At 38.5% G+C, this 15118-nt stretch overlaps 1 protein-coding gene across 5 annotated transcripts in view; it reads right to left on the bottom strand.

Annotated features, from left to right (window-relative positions):
• Positions 1-7674: 7674 nt before the first annotated feature.
• The window catches only part of LOC123499136 (unc-112-related protein-like), a 48811-nt gene continuing 41367 nt past the window's right edge, over positions 7675-15118 (bottom strand). For 4 of the 5 annotated variants that reach the window (XM_045246787.1, XM_045246790.1, XM_045246788.1 and 1 more), the window contains exons 10-14: positions 14596-14631; positions 13240-13380; positions 12930-13025; positions 10114-10203; positions 7675-9863 (exon numbers count right to left, since the gene is read on the bottom strand). In XM_045246787.1, the coding sequence (XP_045102722.1) occupies positions 9753-9863; positions 10114-10203; positions 12930-13025; positions 13240-13380; positions 14596-14631 (474 nt within the window). In that variant the 3' untranslated portion in view covers positions 7675-9752. The remainder of the gene's footprint in view (positions 9864-10113; positions 10204-12929; positions 13026-13239; positions 13381-14595; positions 14632-15118) is intronic. The other variant, XM_045246791.1, reaches the window with a different exon arrangement.

The following is a 15118-nucleotide window of genomic DNA, read 5'->3' as shown; positions in this document are numbered from 1 at the left end:
CGCCAAATCGGTTGCCATTTTGGGGGGTGTTGTAGGTGTAACCGTTGTTGTTGAGGGTGGTGGTGGTGGTGACGGCTGTAGAGAGAGAGAGAGAGAGAGAGTGGAGGGCTTATTAGTGACGTATCCAGTCCATGTTTGCCAACGTACCAGATTTGGTATGTTCGAACTCAAAAATACGTTTGGTACGATTTTAAGTAGATTTGGTACGAAACTTTGTTCGTAATGTTTTTCGAATCTTATATATTTTAAGTTTTCCACTTAATTGACTAGCAGTTTCCATTCGAATGAAAATTTGTCTCGTACAACGTCACGTAACTAACAGGTATTATGCTCCTCAATACCACCGCTGCGTTCTCCCTCTACTTACCCTGCACCCTCTCCTGCGCAGCCAAGGGAAGGTGGCAAGATATTCAGTTAATAATCATTAATCTTTGTGTCTGTTGTGAACTTGCGATGGTTAATCAGCCGAGGAACACAAGTGCAGTACATAGTTATACCTTTCACTTTGTGAGTTTTGTTCAAGTGATGAAGAACCACATTATGTCGACACTCTTACTTCAATTCAAGGGGGGGCAGTATTGGGAAAATGTTGCTTACCTAATGTAGCTATATGTTGTGTGTGTATATATATATATATATATATATATATATATATATATATATATATATATATATATATATATATATATATATATATATATATATGAGAGAGAGAGAGAGAGAGAGAGAGAGAGAGAGAGAGAGAGAGAGAGAGAGAGAGAGAATTGCCAAGGGCAAAAAAAAAAAAATAAATAAATAAATATTAGAAAAAAAGACCCACTGGAATTGCAGTCTCCATAAAAGATTTGAAAGAATTAATGAGAAGACTGGGACAAATGTTTTAACACCTCTCTCTTAAAAAAAGTTAAGTCGTAGGAAGATAGAAATACAGAAGCAGGTAGAGAGTTCCAGAGTTTACCAGTGAAAGGTATGAATGACTGAGAATATACTGGTTAACTCTTGCATTACTGGGTTGGACAGAATAGGGATGAGAAAAATAAGAAAGCCTTGTGCAGCGAGACTGCACGAGGAGGGAGGTATGCAGTTAGCAAGACCAATTCAGTTAGCATGAAAATAACGATAATAGATCGAAAGGGATGCAACATTTCGGCGGTGAGAAAGAGGCTGAAGACAGTCAGTCAGAGGGAGTTGATGAGACGAAAAGCTTTTTTTTTTTATTCCACCCTATCTAATAAAGCTGTGTAATTCAACACGGTCGTCTGCTGGTCACCCAGCCAGCCTTCCCTATCACGGAGCGAGCTCAGAGCTCATAGACCGATCTTTGGGTAGGACACACTTCACACACCGGGTAAGCGAGGCCACAACCCCTCGAGTTACATCCTGTACCTATTTGCTCCTAAGTGAACAGGGGCTTCACATTAAAAGACTTGCCCATTTGCCCTCACCGCTTTCCGGGACTCGAACCCGGAGCCTTTCGCGTGGTGTAGTACGTGCTAACCACTACACTAAGCGTGTGTGTGTGTGTGTGTGTGTGTGTGTGTGTGTGTGTGTAACGAAGAAGAGGATTTACAACTTTAATCAAAGGTAAGAAAATAATTGTTCTTTATTATATTTTAAATGTTGGTACGTTTTGTTAAGATTTGGTACGTTTTCCTCATCCGACCTGGTACGTTTAGCAAAATCATGCTAGCAACCCTGGCATAACGTCAAAGAAATGAACCTGACAAGCTAGTGGTCCGCTGCTGTCCCTACCAGTCATCCATTACATCCAAAACATGCTCAGTTTGTGGAACGAAACACCGTAAGATATGCCCCACAAGGAATCCGCCCCCCTCACCATCAACACACACCGCGTGTTATATATAAGTAATTAGCACACTCGGCTCACAATCACACCGAAAATTCTTCTCGTACCGATGCAACGGGGTGTATCTCGCACTCTGCTATATGCAGGTGAGCCAGACTCCCCCATGCACAAAGGACAGAAGAATTCCACTTTCAAATGAGAAGAGACACTCTCAGACACAAAGGTGTATCTGACACCCACTACACGTGGGTAAGCCAAGACTCCCCAAGTGTTAAAAAGATGTCTCTTCCAAAATCACGAAAATCACTTGTGGGCCGCCACAAAGGCAGTTAAGGCCCACGCCACTCGATTGTGGCATACCTCTCACACACACACTCGGCTCACAACCGACAAGGGCTGGGTTCGAGTCTGGGCGCGGCGAGGAAAATGAGTAAGCCTCTTAATGTGTAGCCCTTGTTCACCTAACAGCGTAGATACAAGATATGTAACTCGAGGGGTTGTGACCTCGATCTCCCGGTGTGTGAAGTGTGTTGTGGTCTCAGTCCTACCCGAAGTCTATGAGCTCTGAGCTCGCTCCATAATGGGGAAGGGTGGCTGGGTGACCAGCAAACGACCGTGGTGGTGAATTACACACACACACACACACACACACACAACAATAACATCGATCATAACCTTGTCTAAGTACACACGCAGATCCATACACCCCACCTTTTATTCTAGGGATGGATTGATGGATTTTGGCTTAGGCGCCGTTTTATTCTAGGGATGCACCTGTCTTCCTAAATCCTTTCTTTCTACACAAGCGGAGATGGACTAATCCAATATAGTGGGAACTGATGCGGGGAGGGGGGGGCTTTTTTTTCATATACATCCATAGGATAATCATTCTGCTGACATTTTAGCAAATGGATTTCAATAAAAGACATAAGTAATGTGTGCAAATAATAAAACCTCTATTAACCATAAGTGTATAAAGAGTTTCATGCATGGGGCCCCCAGAAACTCGGGGGCCCTTGGCAACCGCTTAGTGTTGCTTAATGGTAAGTTCGCCACTGGAATGGCCATCAAAAGGAGCAGCGGGGTATGAGAACATAATGTAACCTGACCTGATTTGAGACCAAAAAAACAGTAGTAGTAGTGGTGGTGGTAGTAGTAGTAGTAGTAGTAGTAGTAGTAGTAGTAGTAGTAGTAGTAGTAGTAGCAGCAGCAGCAGCAGCAGCAGCAGTAGTAGTAGTAGTAGTATTGTGAAGGAGGCAGTAGACACCGGCAGAAACGATAATTACTACTTCCAGTGAGATGTAATAGCACTGGTTCAGGAGGTGCTGTGAACTTCATCAAAGCCAGATGTACTAGTACGTGACCTCACTGAACGTTTTCCTTTTGTCTCACAACACAATGGAGCAGTCATGCACAGCCTGCCCACTAAAGACAACTCTCTTCCTTCACACGAAACTACATGCACTATCTAGTTATCTTCATGCAAAGTAAGAAAAAAAAAATACATCTGTATATAATGAAAAAAAAATGTTGACTCCTATCATCCTGGGAGTTCCCTTTTGATTATCTGTTTAGCTTGTTTAGGGACCAGCAGTACCTGTTTTGTTTTGTTTTTCTTACTATTCACAATTTTTTCTTGACCTTGGCCGTTTCTCACTCTTACATAGAGAGAAAAAAGCAGCAGTATTATTAGTAGTAGCAGCAGTAGAGGTTTTGACCTGCGATATCCGGAATTCCGTAATGCGGCAAATTCGATAATCCAGCATAATTTTAATTTGCGGGAATGATCAAAATTTTCAGGAATAATGTAAGTTTGCCGGAACGCCGCTATAACGCAGCAACGCATTTTTTTTTCTTAACACGTGTCATATTCAAGCAATGTTATAGTTATAATACAGACTGACTAGGTAAAAGCGTGTAGGGTGTTTTAGGGTACACGAGGACTACCTATAGTATAGAAAAAAACGTAATCCGGCAAGTCTCAGTTCCGGCAGTTACCGGATTTGGGAGGTCCAACCTGTAGGTATAGTAGTAGTAGTAGTAGTAGTAGTAGTAGTAACAGTAGTAATTTTCATAGTAGTATTAATTTTTCTAACACTACTAGTAGTTGAAATAGTAGTAGCACCAATAAGAGAGAAAAATTATTCCATTAGGCGTCGCAACAGCTAAGTTCATGTGGCACCACTATAATAGGGTTAACGGGAGAACGCTACATCTCCCACCGGGCTACTAGGTTTGGCAAGGATTGGAACACGAGCCGCCTTAACCAACTACGCCACCCAGCTCCTCTAATAAGAGAGAGAGAGAGAGAGAGAGAGAGAGAGAGAGAGAGAGAGAGAGAGACCAAATACACAATGCCATATCTAAACTTGACCCTTCCTCTGCAATGGGCCGTATGCAATTCACTCCCATCATGTGAAGGCTTGTGTTTGAAGTGGCGCATCCACTCCTTTTCCTTTACCGCAAATCTAAGGAAACCAGTACAACTCTCTCTTGATTGGAAAAATACTTGGGTATAGCAAGAAACATTACACCCCTTTGATGTACAGACCAGTTTCTGTAAACTCCCACCTGTGTAGAGACAATAGAATACATTTTGTCAAATTTATCTATGACTATGCCCAGTCTAATAATCTGTTAGGTGAAGATCAATATGGCTTCAGGCCTGGCACTGAGGACCAGTTAGTTCTAATTTACCACCATGTTGCTTCCTGCAGTGCCTGGCTGGATCAAGGCTTCAATGTTGACGTATTTTTTTTTTTTTTTTTTTCATTTTTCAAAAGCTTTTGATGATGTCATTCTATTCTTTTAGACAAACTATTTAGTCTTAGTACAAATATAAACTGTTTTATTGGACTAAGGAATTTTTGGTTGATAGAAGCACGTGTGGCTAATAATCAACACAGCCATTCAAGGGAAGTTTTAGTGGAGTCTGTTTTGGGCTCTCTTCTTTTCTTATTTATGTTAATCATATTAATCATAATATCACCTCTGCTGTTAGAATATTTGCTGACGACCTTCAGCTTTAAGTTGCTCCTCTGTTCTTAATTAGTTGAGAGATATGGCATATGTCCAGGCGATATCAACACTTTACATCAATTGGCTACCTCTTGGGAACTTCAGATGAACTCCTCCAAGTGTGCATTAGTAAGATTCCAAAAGAAACTGGTTGACTGGGTTTTACTGGATGTCTCAGGTCATTACCTCCTTGATGGTAGGGTTATACCAATGAAAGAGCTGTCATGAATTTGAGCATCACGGCTAATGTTTCTTTTAAGTTCCACCAACATATAGCTAATGTAACATAAAGCAAACAGAGTGACTGAGAATATCTTTAAGTCCACAGTTGATCATGAGTCTTCATTCATATTATCTCTCTTCACCACACTCATATGACCATTATTATTCTTCATCAATCTGGAACACAGGATGCCTTGAGATTGTTAAAAGGAGTGCAGAGAAAGTGGACTGAAACAGTCTGAGCTATGAAACATTTTAGTTACCGAGAATGCTTAAAATGTCTTTAATTGGTACTCCATCCAAGGCAGACTTCTTTGTCATGACACATTAAATACTACTGACAGATTTTTTGTGGAGATTCTTCGATAAAACCTGAAGATTTATTTTTATTGCTCAGCTTTTATGCACATGAGAGGGTATCAGTAAAAAATTTTCTGTGTACATTACACTCTTGGTTAGATATTAGAAGATAAATTTAGCATTAGAGGTACTTATACTTAGAATTCTTTACCAGAAAGTGTAGTATCTTCTCAGTGTCACTGCTTTTAAGGCATCTCTAACCAATCATCTTGGTGACACTCTTTTTCCAGTCATTAATGCTATCTTATGAATTAATCAAATTACAACTCAACTAAAATCCTTCTTTGCCTGTTTGTGTATTTTCTGCCACATATGTTGCACTCTCCAGCTTAGTATTATAGCATTGTCTTTGTGGTTGTTTACTTAATGATTGGGGCTGGCACAACAATGGAATGTTTCTTCTCCTACCTTAGTTGGGGAAACCCACCAGGTGAGATTACCCTCCTGTCAGTCCAGCACCGCCTATGGTAGTATTAATATTGATTATAAATGCTCACAGTCATTGTTGCGCACTGAACCCGCAGGGCTGTCAGCCATTGCACTGTGGGTGGCAGCCCACAGTGAACGTAAACCTTGCAGATCCACCCACTGGCCATGGCACTGATGGCATGGATCAGTTACCACAGCAATGGCTTTGCAGTTTCCACAGGATGCGTTTGCCACCAATATTAAGATTAATTTGCCACAATCAACACCAGTGCACTATTTTCAATATAATAATGCTAGTATAATGTAATCTGTCAACTAGTACAATTAGTGTACAACAACTATCATAACACAAACCATAATAACTACGTATACACAAATGCTGCAAACTAATCAATATATCAAATATACATCACAAAAGCTTGTCGAGTTATATATCACAAGTGTATGTAGGTACATATGTATGTATGGAGCAGTTTTCTGCCTATATTTCAAGCAAAAGTGATACCTGACATCCTTGTTTCTGAGTTCTGAGCAGTTGCCACTGGGTAGAGCTCCCTTTGACCATCTGCCATAGCCCTCTCCGCCATCTTCCTCTCCCCCTCCACACCCACCTTCCAGTCCCTCTCCCCTCCCTCTTCTCTCTCTCTCTCTCTCTCTCTCTCTCTCTCTCTGATGGCAATGTTACATATACTGATTTCATCTTAAAAGAATAAGTGGTCACCATCTTCATACCAGCTGGTATGAGTAAAATTCATTGTCACTGTATTATACATATATTTCAGCATTAAATGCAGAGTAGGCACCATTAATAAGGCTACAGTTGGCAAACACCATAAATGGACAAGTTCTGTATGTCCTGACCACACCAGCAGGAATCATTCAAAGGCAGTTATTCATGGATGGACTTCAACTCTGTATAAGCCACAATTATCTGGATGTTTGAAGGAATATAATCTTGTACCTCAAGCAAGCTTAAAAATGAATAGTCAGGCAACCACAAAGATGTGCACAGTACACTAGGAAATGTCAAAATAGTTTCTATCGTATGAATGTTGTCTATTCCTCACTATAAGTGAATAGACAATTTTCACAAAATCCTTACTACTCTATCACGCTACAATGATAAATGGCCAAGGTTGGTTGGTGGTAGCATCCACTCCATCTTAATAACAACTCTTAATGATGAAGGCAACTAGTGTACCTCTTAATTCATAATTGTAAATATTCCAATAAGAGGGACTGAATATTTCAAGTGATACAGTTACAAGTAAAAAAGTGGAATTTTGTTTCAGAGTACACACTTATCATGCCCATGTTTTGCAGAGAATCCTCATGATGTGACATGATATCCAGCTTTCACATTAAAAACTACACCTGATATGCCATATCCAGCACATTCCTGTAAGTGTAGCATTTGTGAAATTAGAATGAATGGAAAAACTGGGAAGTACATGAAGTATCATAGAAGGAGAGAGAGAGAGAGAGAGAGAGAGAGAGAGAGAGAGAGAGAGAGAGAGAGAGAGAGAGAGAGAGAGAGAGAGAGAGAGAGAGAGAGAGAGAGAGAGAGAGAGAGAGAGAGAGAGAGAGAACAGAATAAAAGAAGAATTAAATCTCTCTCTCTCTCTCAAATACACACACACACACACACACACACACACACACACACACACACACACACACACACACACACACACGTGCTTCAACAAAGAACAATACAGGCAGTTAAGGGTAAGGTATTGTATCTTTCCTGAGCACACAAACACTACCAGACTTTTGGCCAAGTATTCATGATATCACTCCACATTCACATAACATTGCTGGATAAAAACATCCCTGACCAATATTTCTATCTTCTCTTACAATTCCATTTTCTTCAAAGACATCTTTGAAATATTCATACATAACATGGCATTTGATATGAGGGTAGGCAAGAACTAATCTATTTAAAGCATTTCTAGTACTGTAACACACATAACCTCTGAGTACCTCCCAATATGTTCCATGATTGTCTAGCATTTTGAGCACAGGGAGTGGGACACAAGCAAATCTTGAGCCAGGCCTCTACAACTGTTCAGAAACCCTCATGTTAATGGAGGTGTGTAGTCACAATTCACTGTAGGTATATGGTGGGACAGCATAATATTTTCCCTCATTGTACTTTTTGTTTGCATCTTTAAAATAATGTCCTCATTTAAATATATTCTGTCATCCATCAGATCTTGTAATTCAATACACAGTACTTACTAAAATAAATATTCGTTTGGAGAAGAAGCTACAGTTTATCTTTAACTTACTTAGTCAAGTAACAATAATGCTTTACAGATTATTATGCATTAAAATATTTAATGTCATCAAAACAATGCAGAAAGCAAGCAAAAACAAAAAAGCAACTGAATGTCAGCTTATGTACATGTCTGAGTGGCCGGTGAGTGCTTTTGCTTTGGTGGTCAACCCCCAGCTCTGCCTTGCCAGCCCTACCAACAACATTCTTCCCAGTTGTAGCATTAACATCTTCAGGCAAGACAACATAAGACAGTGACTGCCTACAGCATATGTAGGCAGTCACTCTATGATGATGTCCACTTTCCTACAGTACAAGCTCAAAACTAGACTGAACATTTTCTTTTACATAGATTTTTGGTAATTCCTTACCTACACATTGTATCCTGATATTCAATAAAGACTGTGAAGTAGCATAATTAAATCAATATGTTGTAGTTTAAACTTTAAAAAAAATTCGAGTTGTTCTTGGACATCACCTTCTCTTCATTAAGAAGAATAAATAAATGAATGAAAAAAATAAAATGAAAGTTGTATGGCGGAGGAAGACAAATTCATAATAAGTAGGTACAAGAATTAGCTTACCTAGCAAATATGAATTATTAGCTCAACCTCTAACAAACTTTTACACAAACAGCATAACTCCAGTTCCCAGCCATAACAGGTTGGTTAACGTAAGAGATTTATAACTTATTCTAAATATTTACAAGAAAGGAACAAAGTACAGACATATTTACTTAATGTTAGCCAAAGACTGAATGTTATCCAAACATGATTTAAGTCATCATGTTAGCAAATGTCATTTTCCAACTAGTATTGCAAAAGACTAACAAATTATCTGTGTGGCTCTGATGACAAGAGATACAGCACATGTGCATACACACATACTTACTAACTCCTTGTTTCAGCTCCCATCTAAAGAGGCATGTCAAACCAACATAAAAATACACTTACAAAATATCAACATAACAGAAATCAGAGGGAAAAGATAAAATTTTACAAACTGTATGAAACTTGTATCCAGGGAATAGAATGAATATAATGGACAAACAAGCATATTAAAGAGAAAGTGAGCATGAAAGGACAAAGATGTAGTCTCTTCTCTCTTTCTTTTCTTGGGAGACATTTTTTCAGGGGAAGGAGTCATCAGAGCAATGCATAAATACAAATATAACAATACATTTATTAGATGAACACAAGAGAATGGAAGCATTACTCCACATGTTGCAATAATGCTAGTAGAGTAACAAAGCCCATGACTACTGAGAACAATACTGTGTAAGTATGCAATGTAAAATGTAAAAATGATATGATGGAAGCCATGTCATATTCAAGTCAATACCAAAGTTTCTAATTAATATGTAATATTTGGAAGCTTATTCAATAAACACGTGCAACTTTTACATAACTTATGACTTTTTCGTTAAACAGAATTTGTCAGCATCAACATACTATATAAGTAGTTAAAATAGATCTGTCATATTTTTTTATTAATATAGATTAGAGTAATATGAAACTGGCAAGATAAACTCTGAAACTCTTCATCAGTAACAATTCCTCCAAGAATATAATTTCCAAACATGTACATGGAAGCTTGACACACCTCACGCTGCTAAGGCCACTGCTTGCCGGTCCCTCAGACCCACCCACCGGTCAGCTTGTGGAACAGCTCCTCATTCAGGTTCTGATTGGCATCCTTGGTTCGCATGGACAGGAAAATGTATCCTCCAATGAACTCATGCACCACCTGTTAAACAAAATCAACCATATATGTATGAAAAGAGTGAGAGAATTTTGACATGGATCAAGCACTATTTAAGTATAAAGACAGATGAGGACAATAATCTATCAAATACAATTTATTTCATAATGATTGACAAGGAGAATATGAATAAATAAAATCATCTGTTTGTGCAGAATGAATCTGACAAGCACAATAAATGAAAACAAGCTAAAAGGGTGAGCAAAGCCATCCAGCAGCTTCCCCACAGTCTCACCTTGCAGTCTGCTGTGAGGCAAGAAAACACCACATTGTCCTCTTCAAACTGGATCATCATGTGTTTTGTCTCCCAGTTCACATTCCAGGCCTGAGAGGAAATAACAGTATGTACATACATGACAGATCTGCAACTGGGACTTAAGTTGAGTAACATATACAATACTACCATGAGATATGAGCTATTAGAGATACAAGTTATTTGAGATACAAGCCACAATTTGATCTATTTTTTGTGTGGAGATATGAGCAAAATTTTGAGATACAAGTCATACTTTGGGATGGTGTCATTAGTCGGCACATTGGTCCAGCCTCAGCTGGGCTGGTATCTACATGTTTTCTGTGGATCTCATGCATTGTGATTGTTCTTTTATCATTTTCACAGTATTTATTTAACTTTTTTTAATGTTTAAAGAAAGTGTAGTTTTAATTCATTTTTAATGTTTACGTGTGAATGATGCCTGCATCCAAAAACATCTCCAATAATTTCACTTCTTCATCTTTCTCTCCTTTATTTCATCCTGATGGCACCACTGCCATCTTTTCTATCTCTAAAGCTGAACTCTTCTCTCAAACCTTTGCTAACAACTCCACTTTGGATAATACTGGGCTTGTCCCTCCCTCTGACTTTTTCATGCCTTCAATCAAAATTCTTTGTAATGATGTTATCCATGCCCTTGCTGGCCTAAACCCTCGGTAGGCTTATGGACCTGATGGGTTCCCTCCTAATGTTCTCAAAAACTGTGCCTCCGTGCTTGCACCTTACCTGGCCAAACTCTTTCAACTATGCCTTTCAACTTCTACCTTTCCTTCTTGTTCCTAAAAAGGGTGACCGTTCTAATCCCTCTAACTACCGTCCTGTAGTTTTAATCTCTTGCTTGTCTAAAGTTTTTTAATCTATCCTGAATAGGAAGAATCTTAAACATCTGTCACTTCACAATCTTCGATCTGATCGCCAGTATGGCTTCCGTCAAGGTCGCTCTACTGGTGATCTTCTGGCTTTCCTTACTGAGTCTTGGTCATCCTCTTTTAGAGATTTCAGTGAAACTTTTGCTGTTGTGTCAGACATATCAAAAGCTTTTGATAGAGTCTGGCATAAAGCTTTGATTTTCAAACTGTCCTACTACAGTTTCTATCCTTCTCTCTGCAACTTTATCTCGTTTTCTTTACGACCATTCTATTACAGCCATGGTAGACGGCCACTGTTCTCCTAAATCTATTAATAGTGGTGTTCCTCAGAGTTCTGTCCTGTCACCCACTCTCTTTCTATCGTTCATTAATTCATTCTTGCCCTATCCACTCCTATGCTGATGATACCACCCTACATCTTTCCACGTCTTTTCAGAGATGACCAACCCTTCAGGCCTCACTGCACAAGGCTTTCTTCTTCCCCTCATCCCTATTCTGCCCAACCCTCTAATACAAGAGTTAACCAGTACTCTCAATCATTCATACCTTTCACTGGTAAACTCTGGAACTCCCTAACTGCTTCTGTACCTCCATCTTCCTATGACTTGACTTCTTTTAAGAGGGAGGTATCAAGACATTTGCTCCCTAATTCTGGCTAACTATCTACTTATCTTTTAGAGAACCAGCACTCAAATGGTCCTTCTTTTTTTTTCATTTTCTAATATTGTGTTGCCCTTGGCTGGCCTCTCCTACATAAAACCTTCTTCCCTCTCTCCCTCCTCCACAATTCACCACCATTAGCTGAAAACATCTTTTATATTTTTATACCATGTGGGCTTTTCATGAGAATTTATGGGTTAAAGGGGATACTTTTTTGGGTACCTCCTATCTCAAAGCCCATCCGCTGGAAACTGCTGCCCCGAGTGAGGAAGCCCAACCTACACTCGGACCGTGGAGAGGATTTGAACCCATCTTGGAGACCCCTCGGACCCCAAAGCACGCATTGTTCCACTGTACTCTAAGATAAGAACACTAAATAAACTTATGCTTTTATTTTATATATTCTTATGCATTGATAAAGTATATATGTGTACATAATTGAAAAGGCAAAATAAACTTATCCCATCTCCACCTACCTCCCCCATGCACAGTTATCACATGCTGATCACCAAGGAGGGGAACAAGGTTCTCTCTCTCTCTCTCTCTCTCTCTCTCTCTCTCTCTCTCCCTCTTGCCTACTTAAAACTTCATTTATTTTATGAATAATGTTTACAGGGTTGTCAACGAGCTCTTCTGGGGTTATTAGAGCAGCTGGTCTCATATTGGTGGCTATATTTGTACACACTAGCTGATTGACAGGTGGGGGGCAAGATGCAGCTGGGTAACATCCCAAGGAATGCACCACTCCAAGACAAATTAATTTATAAAACCAATTTATCTATCTATATTTTCTTTTGTTATGTTTTATGATGTTTTTATTCAATATTTATTACTTATAAATACCTTTTCTTACCTAAAACATGTAAATGAAATTGGGATGCTCTTTTTGGGGAGGTTGGAATGAATTAATGGCATTTCAATGCATATGAATGGGGAAAATTATTTTGAGATATGAGCAATTAGACATACAAGCACTGTCAAAGAACAAATTAAACTAGTATCTCAAGGTACCAATGTACTACTATACTGTTATGACTTTATAATGCTACTTTTAACATTCATGCTCTTAATAAGTTCATTTTATGATTTCAGATTCTGTTTCCAAACCAATCTTCATTCTACTTTTTATTAAATTCCTAGTGAAAAGTTTTAAAATTTGAAACTTTTTTTTGCAGTTGTAAGACCCTATAATATAAACTAAATATTGGCAGGTATGGTTTAGTGGAGTGGAGAGGCAGCAACACACACCTTCATTGTGTTGTAGCGCCATGTCTTGATGTGGTCACCACTGCCAGGTTCCATCCTCATTATCCTGTTGAATGCTACACCCAGCAACTCCTCACGCTGTAAGAAAATGCAATGTAAATGATAAAGGGAACTTCTGTCTTGGGAGCTACAGTTCTACCACAACACATTTGATGAAAGGCAAAAGAAAGAGAACAAGATGATATTCTGTATCTTTAGGCTAGAACACAGTTGCATATCTCTCTCTCTCTTTCTCTCTCTCTTATTTGCAGTCAGTGATGTGGTCTTTTGCACAAATAAACAAAATCATCACCTTGTGACCCATGTGCTTGACCAGGAAGAGAGCGATGCCATAGTCTGGCAGTGCCTGCCACGCACGGATGTACTGCAGCTTGGCGTCCACCAGCGGCAAGTCCTTCACATTGGCATGTGCCTCAAGGATACGCTGCACACCCTACACAAGGAAGAGATACGATTTAAGTTCTGTTTCTTTAATTAATCACACACATAGATAAATCTTTCTTATTATTACTTTTTGAAAACTTAGAAAATATCTAATTAAATACATGGACCCAAAATTGCATCAATATTTGTTTCTTAAGCCAACTTCAAATAAAACTTAAAAACATAAGATAGTTTCTTTTCCAATAATCAAAAAGAGCATCAATGAGCACTGATTATCTAACAGTACAGTATAAGCTAAAAGTGGTGCAAATTCACTAAGACTCAGTCAAGCAATAGATTACTGATTCTTTTAGAACAGCAATGTGATAAGAGTCATCTTTACACATCAAGCTCAAAATAATCTTCACAAAAATTCAATAAAGTAATGAAAATGTGTGCAATGGTTACCTTTGAGGGATCTGAATGATTTTAGCACTTAATATCATGTTACTCAGCAAAGTGCCTTTAACTTTAATTTATAAAATAATAAAGAATTTGTGCAAAATTATGACAAAAAATAAGCATATTCTTCATAGAAACAGTGTTTACCTAAACACAAAGAATCAGGTTTTTTGAAATGACAATGAAAGCAAAGAAAAGCTGAATGCCTTAGAATACTAAGAATTGGTAAACATATAAAAACCAGTTTGTCAGGCTTTATATGCCAATAAGAAAACATATCTTTCCACATTATTTTATCCCCTAAATGTGCTTATCAGTGAATACAAACAATACATGTGCAGGAAAATGCCTTGCAAATTTATATAATTAGCAATAGTATATATACTTGTATTTTAAAGAATGAAAAAGCACACAAATGGTGATACTGTGACAAAAAATAAGGAAATATTCTTTTAACAGGTATGCATCAAATAAAAAAAATATTGCAGGATAAAAGAAAGAATGGTGGAAGGGTGGTGATGGGTAAGGGAGGGACAAAAACCCAGCACACATGGAGGAACATAATGAATAAAATACCAACACACAAGAAAAGAAGAAAACAAAGATTAAGCTATATAAAAGAAAATGGAAATAATTCTGCTGACCACCAAAGTTGCTGGTCCAAGGAGGATGAAGTTAACAAATGAGTAATCCCAAGCCACTCTATATATGAGCATGCAAAGGACTCCCACAGGTGGCTGCTAATGAGTCAAAGTGTTTACATTAAGGTATTGCGTGAGTGCTGGTGGAGGGTTCACACACCACACATTAAGCCACAATTTACCATATATTCAGGATATTGTGCTCCACACCAACCCCCCTGTGCAAAGAATAAAAAAACAGACAGCTATAGTAATCATCCATATGATAAGTGTTTGTGTTTGCTGTGCAAGTCATGAGGTGAGACACTGGTTAAAGTGCCAAACACAAGGAAATCCATCAATTTATCTCAAGGACACACAGCTAGAAAAGAAAATGGAGAAGCTATACAACTCTTTAGTTATGTTTATTCTAATGAGAAAAAAAAAATCCAATCAGATTAAACAAAATTGGCTAGTGGGCTTGAATAAATAATTTTTCTACTGCATGAGTGTGCAAGAGACTGCAGAGTAAACTAATTGCTAAGGATAAAATTAGTGTCCCACAACCAATATGAGACAAGGATCCAATGCCATGATCAGTACTGTAGGAAAGTATTAAGGTATATATTTGATTTAAGACAGGATAACAAAGAAACTCAGCTGCACCAGTGTGTGATCTAGGGTAAAAGAAAAAAATCCCAGTTCTATTGATTAATGAACTGATGA

The sequence above is a fragment of the Portunus trituberculatus genome, chromosome 49, assembly GCF_017591435.1.
Source record: "Portunus trituberculatus isolate SZX2019 chromosome 49, ASM1759143v1, whole genome shotgun sequence".
NCBI lineage: Eukaryota > Metazoa > Arthropoda > Malacostraca > Decapoda > Portunidae > Portunus > Portunus trituberculatus.
This window is presented reverse-complemented; position numbering and strand designations above follow the sequence as displayed.